This window comes from Pristiophorus japonicus, chromosome 22, assembly GCF_044704955.1.
Source record: "Pristiophorus japonicus isolate sPriJap1 chromosome 22, sPriJap1.hap1, whole genome shotgun sequence".
Taxonomy (NCBI): domain Eukaryota; kingdom Metazoa; phylum Chordata; class Chondrichthyes; family Pristiophoridae; genus Pristiophorus; species Pristiophorus japonicus.
This window is the reverse complement of record NC_091998.1, coordinates 58,972,242-58,986,727: the sequence shown is the minus strand read 5'-3', so window position 1 is coordinate 58,986,727 and position 14,486 is coordinate 58,972,242. Positions and strand designations below refer to the sequence as shown.

Sequence of the window (14,486 nt, the reverse complement as noted above, 5' to 3'; positions counted from 1 at the left end):
CAGCTAAGCCCGAGTGGTTGCCGGTGTGCAGCGGCCACACCACGTTAAAAGAACTCACGCACAGGCATTTTCCACTTCGTAACTATGAAGTTTGAGACCTGGAACGTCAGCAACCTCATGGACAATTACAACAGCAACAGGCTGGAACGCCGCACGGCCATAGATGCCCGGGAACTTAGAGGATTTGACATTGACATCGCCGCCCCAAGTGAGACCAGGCGGGCAGGGAAAGGCCAGATCAAGGAACATGGTGGAGGTTACACCATTTTCTGGAAAGGAAAACCAGAGGAAGAACACCGCCTTCATGGGGTTGGCTTTGCCGTCAAAAATCAACTGGTCAACCGCCTCAAAGATTTCCCCTGCGGGGTTAATGAACACTTCATGACTCTTCGCCATACCCGATCCCAGAACCAATGCGCCACTGTCATCAGTGTGTACGCCCCAACACTCGATGCAACGGATGAGGCTAAAGAGAGTTTTTAATTCCAACCTCGAGACATCCCTGTCCCACGTCCCAATGGGCGAGAAATTGATCCTTCTAGATGACTTTAATGCCAGGGTCGACAAAGATTCAGCCCTCTGGGGAGGTGTGATTGGCCGAGAGGGGGTAGCGAAAGCCAACTCCAGCGGTACCCTACTCCTGACAAAATGTCTAGAACATAAACTCCTCATCACCAACAGCCTGCTCCACCTGAGGGACAATACAGAGCATCGTGGCAACACCCTTGCTTCAAACACTGGCACCTGCTTGACGATGTCATCATCCGAGCCAGGGATCGCAAGGTTATGCGCATAACCCGCGCCATGACAGAAGTTGACGACTGCTCGACGGCCATCGCCTAATCCGATCCATCATCGATATAAACATAACCCCAAAGCAGAGGGGACAGCAGAAGCAGTGCCAAAAAAGTTAATACCAGGACACTTAAAAACCCAGCTAAGAGAGCCGTATACAGCCAGTGCCTCACAGCTAATCTGGCGTGCCTTGAATACCCTGAGATGCTGAATGCGCACAGTGCTTGGTCTTCCCTCCAGGTCTCCATAACCAGTGCCTGTGAAGAGACACTTGGTTACTCAACCAGAAAGCACCAGGACTGGTTTGATAAAAATGATCAGGAGATCCAAGAACTAATAGATCATAAGCAGAGAGCATTTCTGAGCCTCAAGTAACACTCCAACTCGGGAGTTGCAAAACAACATTACAGACGGCTCAAGGCTGAGGTCCAACAAAAAACCCGGGACCTAAAGAACAGGTGGTGGATGGAGAAAGCACAGGAGATACAACAACTGGCCGACAGCCACGATATGCGAGGATTCTTCATTGCAGTCAACGCCGCCTATGGTCCAAAGCCGCCTACGGTCCAAACTCCCAAGGCCACACCCCACTCCTGGCCAAGAACGGGGAAACACTCATCAAGGACACCGGGGCTGTCAGGGACCGCTGGAAGGAGCACTTTGAAGATCTCCTCAATCGAGACTCTGCCTTTGACTCGATTGTCCTCAACTCCATCCCGCAGAATGCGACCCGACACCACCTCAGTGAAATGCCAGTGCTGCATGAGGTAGGCAAAGCCATAAAACAGAACAAAAATAACATGTCTACGGGTGCAGATGGAATTGCTGCTGAAGCTTTAAGGTATGGTGGAGAGGCGCTGTTGGTGCGGATACATGACTTCATCTCTCTCATTTGGAGGGAGGAGAGCGTGCCGGGAGATCTCAGAGATGCAGCGATCGTGACCATCTTTAAAAAGGTCAAGTCCGACTGCGGCAACTACAGGGGAATCTCCCTGTTATCAGCCACTGGGAAGGTTGTCGCTAGAGTTCTCCTCAATCGACTTCTCCCTGTGGCCGAGGAGCTCCTCCCAGAATTAGAGTGCGGATTTCGACCTCTATGGGGCACAACAGACATGATCTTTGCAGCGCGACAGCTGCAGAAAAAATGCAGGGAGCAGTGCCAGCCGTTATACATGGCCTTTTTCAACCTTACAAAGGCTTTGACATTGTCAATCATGAGGGCATGTGGAGCATTCTCCTCCATTTTAGATGCTCCCAAAAGTTGGTCAACATCCTTCGCCTGCTCCACGACGACAGGCAGGCCGTGATCCTTACCATTGGTTCCATTACAAACTCAATCCACGTCCGGACCGGAGTCAAACAGGGCTGTGTCATCGCTCCAACCCTCTTCTCAATCTTCCTCATTGCCATGCTCAACCTCACAGTCAACAAGCTCCCCGCTGGAGTGGATCTACAGAACCAGTGCGAAGCTGTTTAACCTACGCCGCCTCCAGGCCAGGTCCAAGATAATCCCAACCTCTGTTGTTGAGCTGCAGTACGCAGACGACGCCTGCGCCTGCGCACGTTCTGAGGCTGAACTCCAGGATATAGTCGATGTATTCACCGAGGCATATGAAAGCATGGGCCTTACACTTAACATCCGTAAGATAAAGGTCCTCCACCAGCCTGTCCTCGCCGCACAGCACTGCCCCCCCAGTCATCAAGATTAATGGCGCGGCCCTCGACAATGTGGATCACTTCCCATACCTCGAGAGCCTTTTATCAACAAAGGCAGACATTGAAGTGGAGATTCAACATCGCCTCCAGTGCGCCAGTGCAGCCTTTGGCTGCCCGAGGAAAAGAGTGTTCGAAGACCAGGCCCTCAAATCTATCACCAAGCTCATGGTCTACAGGGCTGTCATAATAGCCACCCTCCTGAATGGATCAGAGGCATGGACGATGTACAGAAGACACCTTAAGTTGCTGGAGATATATCACCAACGATGTCTCCGCAAGATCCTGCAAATCCCCTGGGAAGACAGGTGCACCAACATCAGTGTCCTTGCCCAGGCTAATATTCTCAGCATTGAAGCATGACCACACTCGATCAGCTTCGCTGGGCAGGCCACATATTTCGCATGCCAGACACGAGACTCCCTAAGCAATTTCTCTATGCGGAGCTACTTCACGGCAAATGAGCCAAAGCTGGGCAGCGGAAACGTTACAAGGACACCCTCAAAGCCTTCCTGGTAAAGTGCGATATCACCACTGACACCTGGGAGTCCCTGGCCCAAGACCGCCTGAGATGGAGAAAGTGCATCCGGGAGGGCATTGAGCTCTTCGAATCTCAACGCCACGAGTGTAAAAGTGGTCAGGCGCAGGCAGCGGAAGGAGCGTGTGGTAAATCAGTCCCACCCCCACTTCCCCCGACAAATGTCTGTCCCACCCTGTGACAGGGTCTGGGGCTCTCGTGTACGATGGTTCAGCCACCAAAGGACTCACTTTAGGAGTGGAAGCAAGTCTGCCTCGATTCCGAGGGACTGCCTATGATGATGATATAAATAGAATTTGTTGTTGTTGTTGAGCCCTCATCTGTTGAGTTGGCAGACTACTCTTTGCAGAATTATTATCCCTTTTATAACTTGCAATTTTTTTGGGTTTAAAGATTTCTTACAAACCTGCGTGCCCCCTCCCTCAGTCCAAGCCATCCTGCAACGTGTCACTGTGTGCCAGTCAGCGCACGCCTCATCTTCCGTGGAATTGGGTGCGAGGAGCCCACATATACTGCTTCACTAAAATTGAGTCTAATCAGCACTTGTGCTAAACCTGACGGTTTCTGGTTTAGCGCCTCCAATTATGGTAATCAGGCATAAGTTCCAATTATGGCCATCAGCAATTAGGACCAAAATTGTCACCCATTTATTATTAGCGTTTCACCCATTTAGAGCCTGGTTTTATCCTTTAGCTGAAACAACCCCCACACTGTTGGTATACATACACAAAGAATGGTCACTTAGTTGAGATAGAGAAATATGGTCAGCGCCTGTGAAACTGCACCTGACCAAGAATGCAGCACCTCCCCCAATACTGCCGAGTGTCAGCCTTGGCTCAGTGGCAGCACTCTCGTCTCAGTCCCGGAGCTCCAGTCCGGAGACTTCAGCATACAATCCAGGCTGACACCCAGTGCTGCACTGCCGGAGGGGCCGTCTTTTGAATGAGAGGTTAAAGTGAGGGCCCACCTCTCAGGTGCATAGAAAAGGTCCCACGGTGCCATTTGAAGAAAAGCAGGGGGAGCTTTCCTGGTGTCCTGGCCATTATTTATCCCTCAATCAACATCACTAACTATCAGATTATCTGCTCATTATCTGCACTGCTGTTTTTGGAGCTTGCTGTGCGGAATTTGGCTGCTGTGTTTCCCACATTACAATGGTTCATTGACTGCGAAGGGCTTTGGGACGTCCTGAGCTGGTGGAAGCGACGATAGAAATGGAAGTCTTTCTTTCTTCAGGAGAGAATGTAAAAACAAATATTCTGGAGCTGCCCAACAGAGGGTGAGAAAAGTGAGCAAACGCGAGACTGTGGAGATTGCAAAGAATCAGTTGGGAATGGAAGAGCTTTTCCTACTGCAGCAATGGTGCGTGCTTCATTTTTTTTTACCCCAAACAACATTTTTAAGGAAATGTGTGAAAATGAAAAAGGAAACTAATGTGTTTGAAAGAAAACTCAAAATTTAATCAACCAAGGAAGAAGCTTTCTCTTCCAGTATAGCAATAAATGGATCAATAATTTAAATAATAAATAATAATATTGAATAACTTATACAATCATTAGTCCTCACGATCCAAAAATACGACACCTTCGTTTCACTAAAGTTTAAATGCAAATAATATACAAGTCAAGCAGTAACAAATATTGCTACCTGTGTTTCACCAACATATTCCAACATCAATCTTTTCAGTCCAATATGACCAAAATGATTGTAATTCAATGGATTGCGAATTCTGTACTTAGTACATACACACGCTCTCCCGAAACCAACTACTCCTGGTTTGTGTTGTGAACTGCGGAGAGTTCGGGACGGTCTCACTCCGCTGTGAAGATTGTGATTCTCTTGCGGTGCTCCTTCCGGTCCATGTCCACAGGCTGTTTGCTCTTTCTGGACGTGCTGATGTACCAGCCCCGGTACATCGCCGATTCAAACTCAAAGTCCTCGCCAGAACTCGAATCCTTCTTATAGAACACGAAGCGGAGCAGGTCGGTAGCACTGCTGATATTCTGCAGAGTCTTGTCCCATTTCTGTGCAAATAGAAACATCATCGGTTGGAACACATTGAAATACATTTATATTTCAGCTGAAAAAGCTGCAAGGGTCTTTATTTCAGGATATGTTGGTGTGCACGGGGCTGGTTTCTTGATGTTGGTGGGAGGTTCTGAGCCGGCAGACCTAATGCCGCCCATCCCTTTCCCGTCCCATTCCCTTCTTGGGGAATTCAGCTCCTGTGCCTGGCAGGGCTGCTACCCTGATATTAGGGCTCCGCCCAGACTCCGCGTCAGCTGACTGTCTGCAAATGCACAGGGTGATTGCCCTTGATCCCGGGACTATTCTAAGCCAGCTGACTTTGGCCAGGAAGGGGAGAGAGGACAGAGCATTCCTGGGATAGGGCGGGGGAAAAATGCCAGGGTTCCAGCTCCTGATCACTGTGCAGCGATCCCTGCTGGAGATTGTACATGTTTGGGTATCAGGTCAGGCCAGGCTAGGATTGGGCTATGGGGCTGCACCCTCAGGTTAAATAGCTTTCTGATACACTATCTGAGGATTGGCTCCATGGGCGAGTGAGTGGAGGGTGGCCAGCACCCATGGAACCAGTGTCGCAGAGAGAGGCAGCACCTTCAGGAGGAGGGGAGATGGACTGTAAGATATGGGCAGGGGGTTTCCCTGAAGCTGCAGAACCAGTGTTGAAATTGGTCAGATTGTGGACATGGGGCATCACAGCCAGAGTGAAGGGAAGGTTGCAAAACATGGACTGAATCCTCTGACACATGTAAGTTGTAGAGAATGAACACAGGCAGGCTGGCAGAAGAGGCCGAGCCTCCAGGTAGCAATGACGTGATATTTGTCAGGTAACTGTGCAATCCCTTACCTCCACCTGCATCCTGGGTCTGTCATGTGATCCCGTGCAAGAGAGGAACAGATTCCGCCTGTTGATTCCCAGAACAACAGGCAAATCATTCTCTGTGCTCACAGCGGTCTTGTAGTACCTCACATCCAGTGTTACTGTAAGTTAAAGAGGGAACATGTTAGTACTGTCGTCAGAATATATTGAGACCAAGATTACTAAAAGTGCAGCTCCCCAGTTATTACTGGATAAATGCACCATCTGGAATGGAATTGAGCCATTCAGGCTGGATGGTCGTCAGGTTCAAGTTAACCAAGGCAGGCACTGGTGCATTACAATTGGCCTCAGCAACACTCCGCCAGGGAGCAGATGAAATGGCCAGGGTCCCTGCTCCTGGTCCTGATCTAGTGATCCTGGGGATATACATCAGTCGGGCTGGGCTATGATGCGCCTCCCCCATGGCTGAATAGCCTGACAACACTTTGGCCTCACAGTAAGAATGGCCAAGTTGGTGAGGTACTGGGTGGGGGGAGAGTGACTCCTGTAGAAATATATCCCAGCCAAGAGTCAGCCTCTGTGCAGGGAGTCAGGAGAGGCCGGGAGAGAATAGAGGCGGGGCAAGGAAGAGCGACAGTGACCGGGAGAGAATTCTTCTTCCGAACAGGAAGATTGAAATACTTTGGCCAACTTTTCCTTGTTTGAAGTGTTCCAGAAAAGAGCAAGGGCTGAGGTGACCCACCTTCGTCCTTCGGCTCCTGCAAGAACAGGGCGACGAGCTGGAGGTTGTCCGACAGCATCAGAGACTTGTCTTGCTCGTCCTTCACCTGCGTGCGCTCACTCCGCATGAACCTGTAGGAGCTGTTCGCCTGTTCAGTGTCGTCATAGCTGATGCAGGTAATGGCTTCTGTTGGCACAAATCGAAAGCAGTTATTCACCGCAGCAAATTAACGGAGATTGATCAGAAAAAAAATCAATCTGGAAGTGTAATATGTCTCTGGGCAGCGCTGGCAAGGCTGCAGTTCTTGGCCAGCCCGGGTTACCCGGGTGCCAGGCTGTCTTGTCAAATCCTTACGCCAATGGGAATGCCACAGCTGCTGTGGGCAATGCCACTATATTGAGCCAGCAACAATGAGGGAGCAGCAACAGAAGCACTGACACAGCAGCCAGCAGCCATGATGCCGGGTGCCACACTGCTCACACAGTTGGCCATGGCACCAATGACAACACTGGAAGGAAACGCTTCTTACCTTCCACCAGCGCATTGAAGCTCCCGAGCAGCTCGCTGCCCTTGAAGGAAGTGCCCTTGTGTCCCCAGCCATTGCTCGACGGCCGCCCCAACCCTTTCTTGAATTTTTCAACAGCCAGGACCAACATGACAGCCTTTTCCAGCGAGAGTACTGCATTGCCGGCCGTGGTTATGGACGAGGATGTCCCGGTGATTTCTAGCTGGTAGCTCTCTCCGTCTGCTCGGTGATTGGCCGTGCTCGTCTCCATCACTTTTGGTAAGGTCTCTTGAAATAGGCTCTGCAAAATGAGCAAACAGTTAGATTCGGTGAGTCCAGTCTCGTTGGCGGGTGATGTGCTTTTTTTGCCCCAGCCTCCAGCCCCCCCAGAAATGCCAAGGGTCCCAGGCATGTTTAGTGGGAGTTGAGATGAAGGAATGCGATGTCTCTGTAACACCATGGACAAGAAGCTGCGCCCAGGATACACTCAGGGGATTGCCTGGAATTACTGCAATTGGTGCAGAAACAGGACCTCCCAACCGCTGCAGGCACCACACACTGATACCCTGTGGCTGGCAAGTTGGAGCACATGACGGAGAATTTTAGCTGTGAGGGAAGATTGGATAGGTTGGGTCTGTTTTCTTTGGAGCAGAGGAGGCTGAGGGGAGACCTAATTGAGGTGTGTAAAATTATGAGGGGCCTAGATAGAGTGGATAGGAAGAACCTGTTTCCTTAGCAGAGGGGATAATAACCAGGGTGCATAGCTTTACAGTGACTGGTAGCAGGTTTAAAGGGGATTTGAGGGGAAATGTCTTCACCCAGAGGGTAGTGGGGGTCTGAAATTCACTGTCTGAAAGGGTGGTAGAGGCAGAAACCCTCACCACATTTAAAAAATACTTGGATGTGCACGTGAAGTGCCGTAACCTGCAGGGCTACGGACCGAGAGCTGGAAAGTGGGATTAAGCTGGGTTGCTCTTGGTCGGCCGGCGCGGATTCGATGGGCCAAATGGTCTCGCTCCGTGCTGTAAATGTCTCTGGTTCTGTGAGGGCTGAGACAGAGGAAACTCTCGCAGCCCGGATTGGTGGGCTGGAGTGTGGGGTGGGGCCTGGGAATTTAATCTCTGCACTTAGAAAATATTTCCAAAGAGGGTTCAATTTGCATTGTGAATTCTGCTCGCTCAGAGCATTGTAATATTTACCAACTCAAGCTTACTGTAACTGTAACAAAATGCATGTCCCCCCCCCCCATGCCCCCACACACCAATATCAGGTTGATACAATGCCAGTGAAAGATTCTTACCTTGAGCTGGGGGCAGGAGACCGGAGAAGTCAGGCGAGAATTCCTGCGGCGGCGGTGACTGAAGGTTCTGCGGATAGAGCGAGCATCATTTAGTTGCTGCAAACATGGGCAGGATTCAGAGATAGAGAGCGACTGGCATCGCTCAGTTTGGGATTAAACACTAAACAAAATCTTACCTTCGAGATTCACTATCAACCATTGGAATGGTCACGGGTCCAACCTCAGTCTTCATGCCTCGTGTCTTCGCGGTAGATTTGACGCTCTCAGTTGTTTGAGGTTATATCTGGCGGTGTGCTCAAGATTGTCAGGATTACTGTGTCGCTGTGCTGATAAACAGCCTTCAGCCCGTGTCTTATACACAGCGCCCTCCACATGCTCCTCCCTCAGGGCGGGTCTCCCCTGGATGGAATTTTTTTGATTGCGTAGTGCATTATTTCAGAAATGTCTTTAGAAGTTCCTCAGCGTGTGGATATTCCCGAAATTAACCCTCTCGCCACTGGTACCCATTCAAAGTTTGAAAAGCAAAAGCATTTCACTGCCTGCTAAGCCCCATAAGGTTTAACAAGTAAAGGCCACACTTGTTCTGTGTTGAGGGTATCCAGGCAGCATTTTACCCTCTGAGTGTAATGATACTGAGGCCCAGAACCTCAGCCACATCACACACTGTAGCTGTAATTTTCCGTCCCTCCAATACCCCTGCTGCAGCCTGGGCAGGGTTTCCCCCCTCATGCTGCTTGACCTGGCGAGCAGGCGCACTTTGCGTTTTCAGATTTCCAGCAAGCTGCAGTATTTCGCTGTGCTTCTCAATTCAGACAGTCTCAGTACCAGAGGCTGCAAATCAAAGAATCAGTCTGTGCTGGGGATGCCAGTGTATTGCCCAAGGTAGGATTGGTGGGCCATAAGGTGGAGGGAGGCGGGGTGTGGGGGGGGTGGAGGGGGGAGGATCTGACTTCAAAAGCTTCTATAAATATGTGAGGAGAAAAAGATTAGTAAAGACAAATGTAGGTCCCTTGCAGTCGGATTCAGGTGAATTTATAATGGGGAACAAAGAAATGCCAGACCAATTGAACCAATACATCGGTTCTGTCTTCATAAAGGAAGATACAAATAACCTTCCGAATGTACTAGCGGACAGTGGGTCTAGTGAGAATGAGGAACTGAAAGATATCCTTATTAGGCGGGAAATTGTGTTAGGGAAATTGATGGGATTAAAGGCCGATAAATCTCGGGTCCTGATAGTCTGCATCCCAGAGTACTTAAGGAAGTGGCCCTAGAAATAGTGGATGCAATGGTGATCATTTTCCAACAATCTATCGACTCTGGATTAGTTCCTATGGATGGGAGGGTAGCTAATGTGACGCCACTTTTTAAGAAAGGAGGGAGAGAGAAAGCGGGTAATTATAGACTGGGTAGCCTGACATCAGTAGTGGGGAAAATGTTGGAATCAATCATTAAGGATCAAATAGTAGCCCATTTGGAAAGCAGTGACAGGATCGGACCAAGTCAGCATGAATTTATGAAAGGGAAATCATGCTTGACGAATCTTCTGGAATTTTTTGAGGATGTAACTAGTAGAGTGGACAAGGGATAACCAGTGGATGTGGTGTATTTGGACTTTCAAAAGGCTTTTGACAAGGTCCTGCATAAGAGATTGGTGTACAAAATCAAAGCGCGTGGTATTGGGGGTAATGTACTGACGTGGATAGAGAACTGGTTGGCAGACAGGAAGCAGAGAGTCGGGATAAACGGGTCCTTTTCAGAATGGCAGGCAGTTACTAGTTGGGTGCCGCACGGCTCAGTGCTGGGATCCCAGCTCTTTACAATATACATTCACGATTTGGATGAAGGAATAGAGTGTAATATCTCCAAGTTTGCAGATGACACTAAACTTGGTGGCAGTGTGAGCTGTAAGGAGGACACTAAGAGTATGCAGGGTGACTTGGACAGATTAGGTGAGTGGGCAAATACATGGCAGATGCAGTATAATGTGGATAAATGTGGGGTTATCCATTTTGGGGGCAAAAACACAAAGGCAGAATATTATTTGAATGGCGGCAGACTAGAAAAAGGGGAGGTGCAACGAGACCTGGGTGTCACGGTTCATCAGTCACTGAAAGTGGGCACGCAGTTACAGCAGGCGGTAAAGAAGGCAAATGGTATGTTAGCCTTCATAGCTAGGGGATTTGAATATAGGAGCAGGGAGGTCTTACTGCAGTTGTACAGGGCCTTAGTGAGGCCTCACCTGGAATATTGTGTTCAGTTTTGGTCTCCTAGTCTGAGGAAGGATGTTCTTGCTATTGAGGGAGTGCAGCGAAGGTTCACCAGACTGATTCCAGGGATGGCTGGGCTGTCATATGAGGAGAGACTGGATCAACTGGGCCTTTATTCACTGGTGTTTAGAAGGATGAGAGAGGATCTCATAGAAACATATAAGATTCTGATAGATGCAGGAAGAACGTTCTTGATGTTGGGGAAGTCCAGAACCAGGGGACATAGTCTTAGGATAAGGGATAGGCCATTTAGGACTGAGATGAGGAGAAGCTTCTTCACTGATAGAGCGTTGACCTGTGGAATTCCCTGCCGCAGAGAGTTGTTGATGTCAGTTCATTGGATATATTCAAGAGGGAGTTAGATATGGTCCTTACGGTTAAGGGGATCAAGGGGTATGGAGAGAAAGCAGGAAAGGGGTACTGAAGGAATGTTCAACCATGATCTTATTGAATGGCGGTGCAGGCTCGAGAGCCGAATAGCCTACTCCTGCACCTATTTTCTATGTTTCTATGTCTCAAAGTGTTTTACAGCCAACAAAGTACATTTGGAGTGTAGTGACTGTTGTAATGTGGGAAAGGCAGCAGCCAATTTGCGCACAGCAAGCTCCCACAAACAGCAAACAGAGTGATAAATATTGGCCAGAACACTGGGAATAACTCCTCTACTGTTCTTCCAAATAATGCCATGGGATCTGTTACATCCACCTGAGAGAGCAGAGGGCTCTCGGTTTAATGTCTCATCCAAAAGGTGGCACCTCCGACAGTGCAGAGCTCCCTCAGCACTGCACTGCAATGTCAGCCTAGATTTATGTGCTCAAGTTTCTGGAGTGGGGCTTGAACCCACAACTCAGAGGCGACTGTGCTGCCCACTGAGCTGACATAAAAAAACAAATATCCAAGCTAAGAGAAGGAGTGGCTGGTCTATTGAGCCAAGTTTATTGTGTCAGGCGACATTCTCTGAGGCAGTTTCAGGGTTGCAAAAGCCGGAAATGTATCCGGTCTTTCAAACAGCTGGAATGCCACATTTAAAAGTGCAATGTGTCCTCACCCATTCAATGTTTCGGGGTAACCCAATAGTACACAGCTCGGTATCGCCTCCCCGCCCCGGATTGCAGCGGCCAGCACCTTTCTGCAGAGGTTACAGACGAGTGAACAATACAGATCACACTTGCCCTGAGAGAAAGTTTCCAGGAAGCATGTCCGTTCACTGAGCTCAGTGACAGCACTCACAATAAACTTCCCCAGCTCGTCCCGCTCGTCCCGCTCGTCCACAGTACGTGTGATCAGTTGGACCACATGAGGTTATTATGGGATGGGGGATGCACATGGGGTGTGTGGTGGGGGGACGTAAAACAGACAGAATCGCATTTGCCGACCGTTGCATCTGATATTCAATTCTACTGACCCGCTGAGATTTCCAGCATTCACTGTTTTTATTTCAATTCTGATGAAGTCAGTGGAACTGACCATCGGGCCCAGGGTTTAACGGGAGACCGGTGAGACACCGCCCATGTGCAATTTCATCCTCAATCTGTGTAAATGTACACAGACCCATGGTGTGAAAGTACTCCCAGACACTCCTACCCTTTTATAAAGAAAGACTTGCATTTCTATAGCGCCTTTCACGACCACGAAGGTACCAATGCGCTTTACTTTTTGAAGTGTAGTCACTGTTGTAATGTTGGAAATGCGGCCAATTTTTGCACACAGCAAACTTCCACAAACAGCAATGTGATAATGACCAGATAATTTGTTTTAGTGATGTTGATTGAGGGATAAATATTGGCCAGGACACTGGGGTTAAATCCCCTGCTCTTTTTAGAAATAGTGCCATAGGGCCTGTTACGTCAACCTGAGAGAGTAGACTTTTTGACATCTCATCCGAAAGACGTCACCTCCAACAATGCAGCGCTCCCTCAGCACTGGAGTGCACGCCGAAGTTTCTGTGTTTCACCGTGTATACCTTGAGGCATTTAATTTAAGGAGTACATAGTCTGCCAGCTGATCTGATTGGAGGATGGCCCATTGGTGGTGCAGTGGGATAGAGACTGACCTTCCACCATTTGGAGTCACACTGAAGGAAGTCAGTTGTCAGGGTAAGAATTCCGCTTCTAAGTTCTAGTCACAGGACGAGAGCACATAATTGTGAAATTGCACATGTACATCAAATGATTTTCTGTTCATTAAAATGAATGGATAGAAAATCTTGCTGTGGGGAAATGTCTGCTGCCTGCTCCTGAATTGTGCTGAGCACCAGATCATTTACTCTGTACAGACTGGATGATAGGAATAAAAACAAATTCCCCTTCAAATGCACCTAAAACTGATGGAGTGAAACTATTTGTTACATGAGGCCTCAACCCAGTTTCTAATGGGCTGCTATTGCCTAACTTCTTACTGAGTCTCACTCAGATGGGCGACAGGACGAGAGGTATGGGGAATGGAACAATGTTCTATTGGGCAGTGAGCGATGTTCTCAGAGTTTGGTCGGACGTACATTGACAGATCAGTGTAGAGGGAGCTTTACTCTGTATCTAATCTCGTGCTGCACCTGCCCTGGGAGTGTTTAATGGGACAGTGTAGAGGGAGCTTTACTCTGTACCTAACCCCGTGCTGTACCTGCCCTGAGAGTGTTAGATGGGACAGTGTAGAGGGAGCATTACTCTGTATCTAACCCCGTGCTGTACCTGTCCTGGGAGCATTTGATGGGACAGTGTAGAGGGAGCATTACTCTGTATCTAACCTGTTCCGTACCTATCGTGGGAGTGCCTGATGTTAAAGGTGTTTCATTTTCTCGCACTAGGTGCGAATGTGTTAGAGCCGGACCTGCTCCTGTTGGGCTTGCCATTGGTGACACCCCTGGAGTTTGTTGGTCAGGTTGCCATTTTGGTCGTATCTTTGGCAGCCGACCGCCCATGTGACGGGAATTCAAATGGCCAGAATGGCAAAGACCCCACGCAGATTCACCAGAATGATCCCGAGGCTGAGAGGGTTCCATTCTGAGGACAAGTTTCATACCTCTGGCTTGTATTCCCTTGAGTATAGAGGAAGTGATCTGATCGAGGTGTTTATTATTAAAGGGGTTGATAGGGTAGATAACTATTTCCTCTGGCAGGCGAGTCCTGAACAAGGAGGCACAACCTCAACATTATAACTAAATTAGAGGGAAATCGGGAAGCACTTTTTCAAAGAATAGTAGAAATCTGGACCTCTCTTCCCCCAAAAGGCTGTGGATGTTAATTGAAGCTTTCAAGGCTGAGATCGGGAGATTGTTGTTAGGTATGGGAATCAAGGGATATGGAGGAAAGGGAAATGGAGGTGAGGTGCAGATCAGCCATGATTGAAGTGAATGGCGGAGCAGACTCGAGGGGCTGAATGGCCTCCCGCTAATCCTATGTAACCAGGTCTAGCCCTATTCTATGAGGGTTCCAACAGTCGCCTACTGAGTAAATTCCTGAGGAATTGTGTGGCACCCATCTCTAAAATGAGAAACAGAAGGAATACTGGAAACAATAATGCCTGAAATATACAGCAGGTCGATCGCAATCGATGATGAGAAAAGCCAAGTTAATGCTACGCGAGGCGACCATGTTCTGCTGAACAATGGACGCATGAACCTAGCCTTTCTCAGAACAGGTACCGGAAGAGCTGCTGGATATTTGCAGCATTTTCTGTTTTTATTACACACACAGATAATATCTAGGCTTGCCCCACCCCGGATACACGTCAGGGCGATTTTAACCCTGCTCGTAGGTAAGGCTATGAGTTCAAATGGGTTTGCCATTTGCCTCAAGCACCCAAT

The 14,486-nt window shown here is 48.9% G+C and overlaps 1 protein-coding gene across 1 annotated transcript; it reads right to left on the bottom strand.

Moving 5' to 3' along the window:
* Window positions 1–4,484: 4,484 nt before the first annotated feature.
* On the bottom strand, window positions 4,485–8,730 carry LOC139235065 (interleukin-1 beta-like). Its single transcript, XM_070866194.1, has 6 exons — window positions 8,591–8,730; window positions 8,415–8,481; window positions 7,139–7,415; window positions 6,631–6,795; window positions 5,916–6,049; window positions 4,485–5,070 (listed from the first exon to the last, which is right to left on the bottom strand). The coding sequence occupies exons 1-6, from the start codon at window positions 8,644–8,646 to the stop codon at window positions 4,858–4,860; spliced, it is 912 nt and encodes a 303-aa protein (XP_070722295.1). The 5' UTR covers window positions 8,647–8,730; the 3' UTR covers window positions 4,485–4,857.
* Between the last annotated feature and the right edge of the window lie 5,756 nt (window positions 8,731–14,486).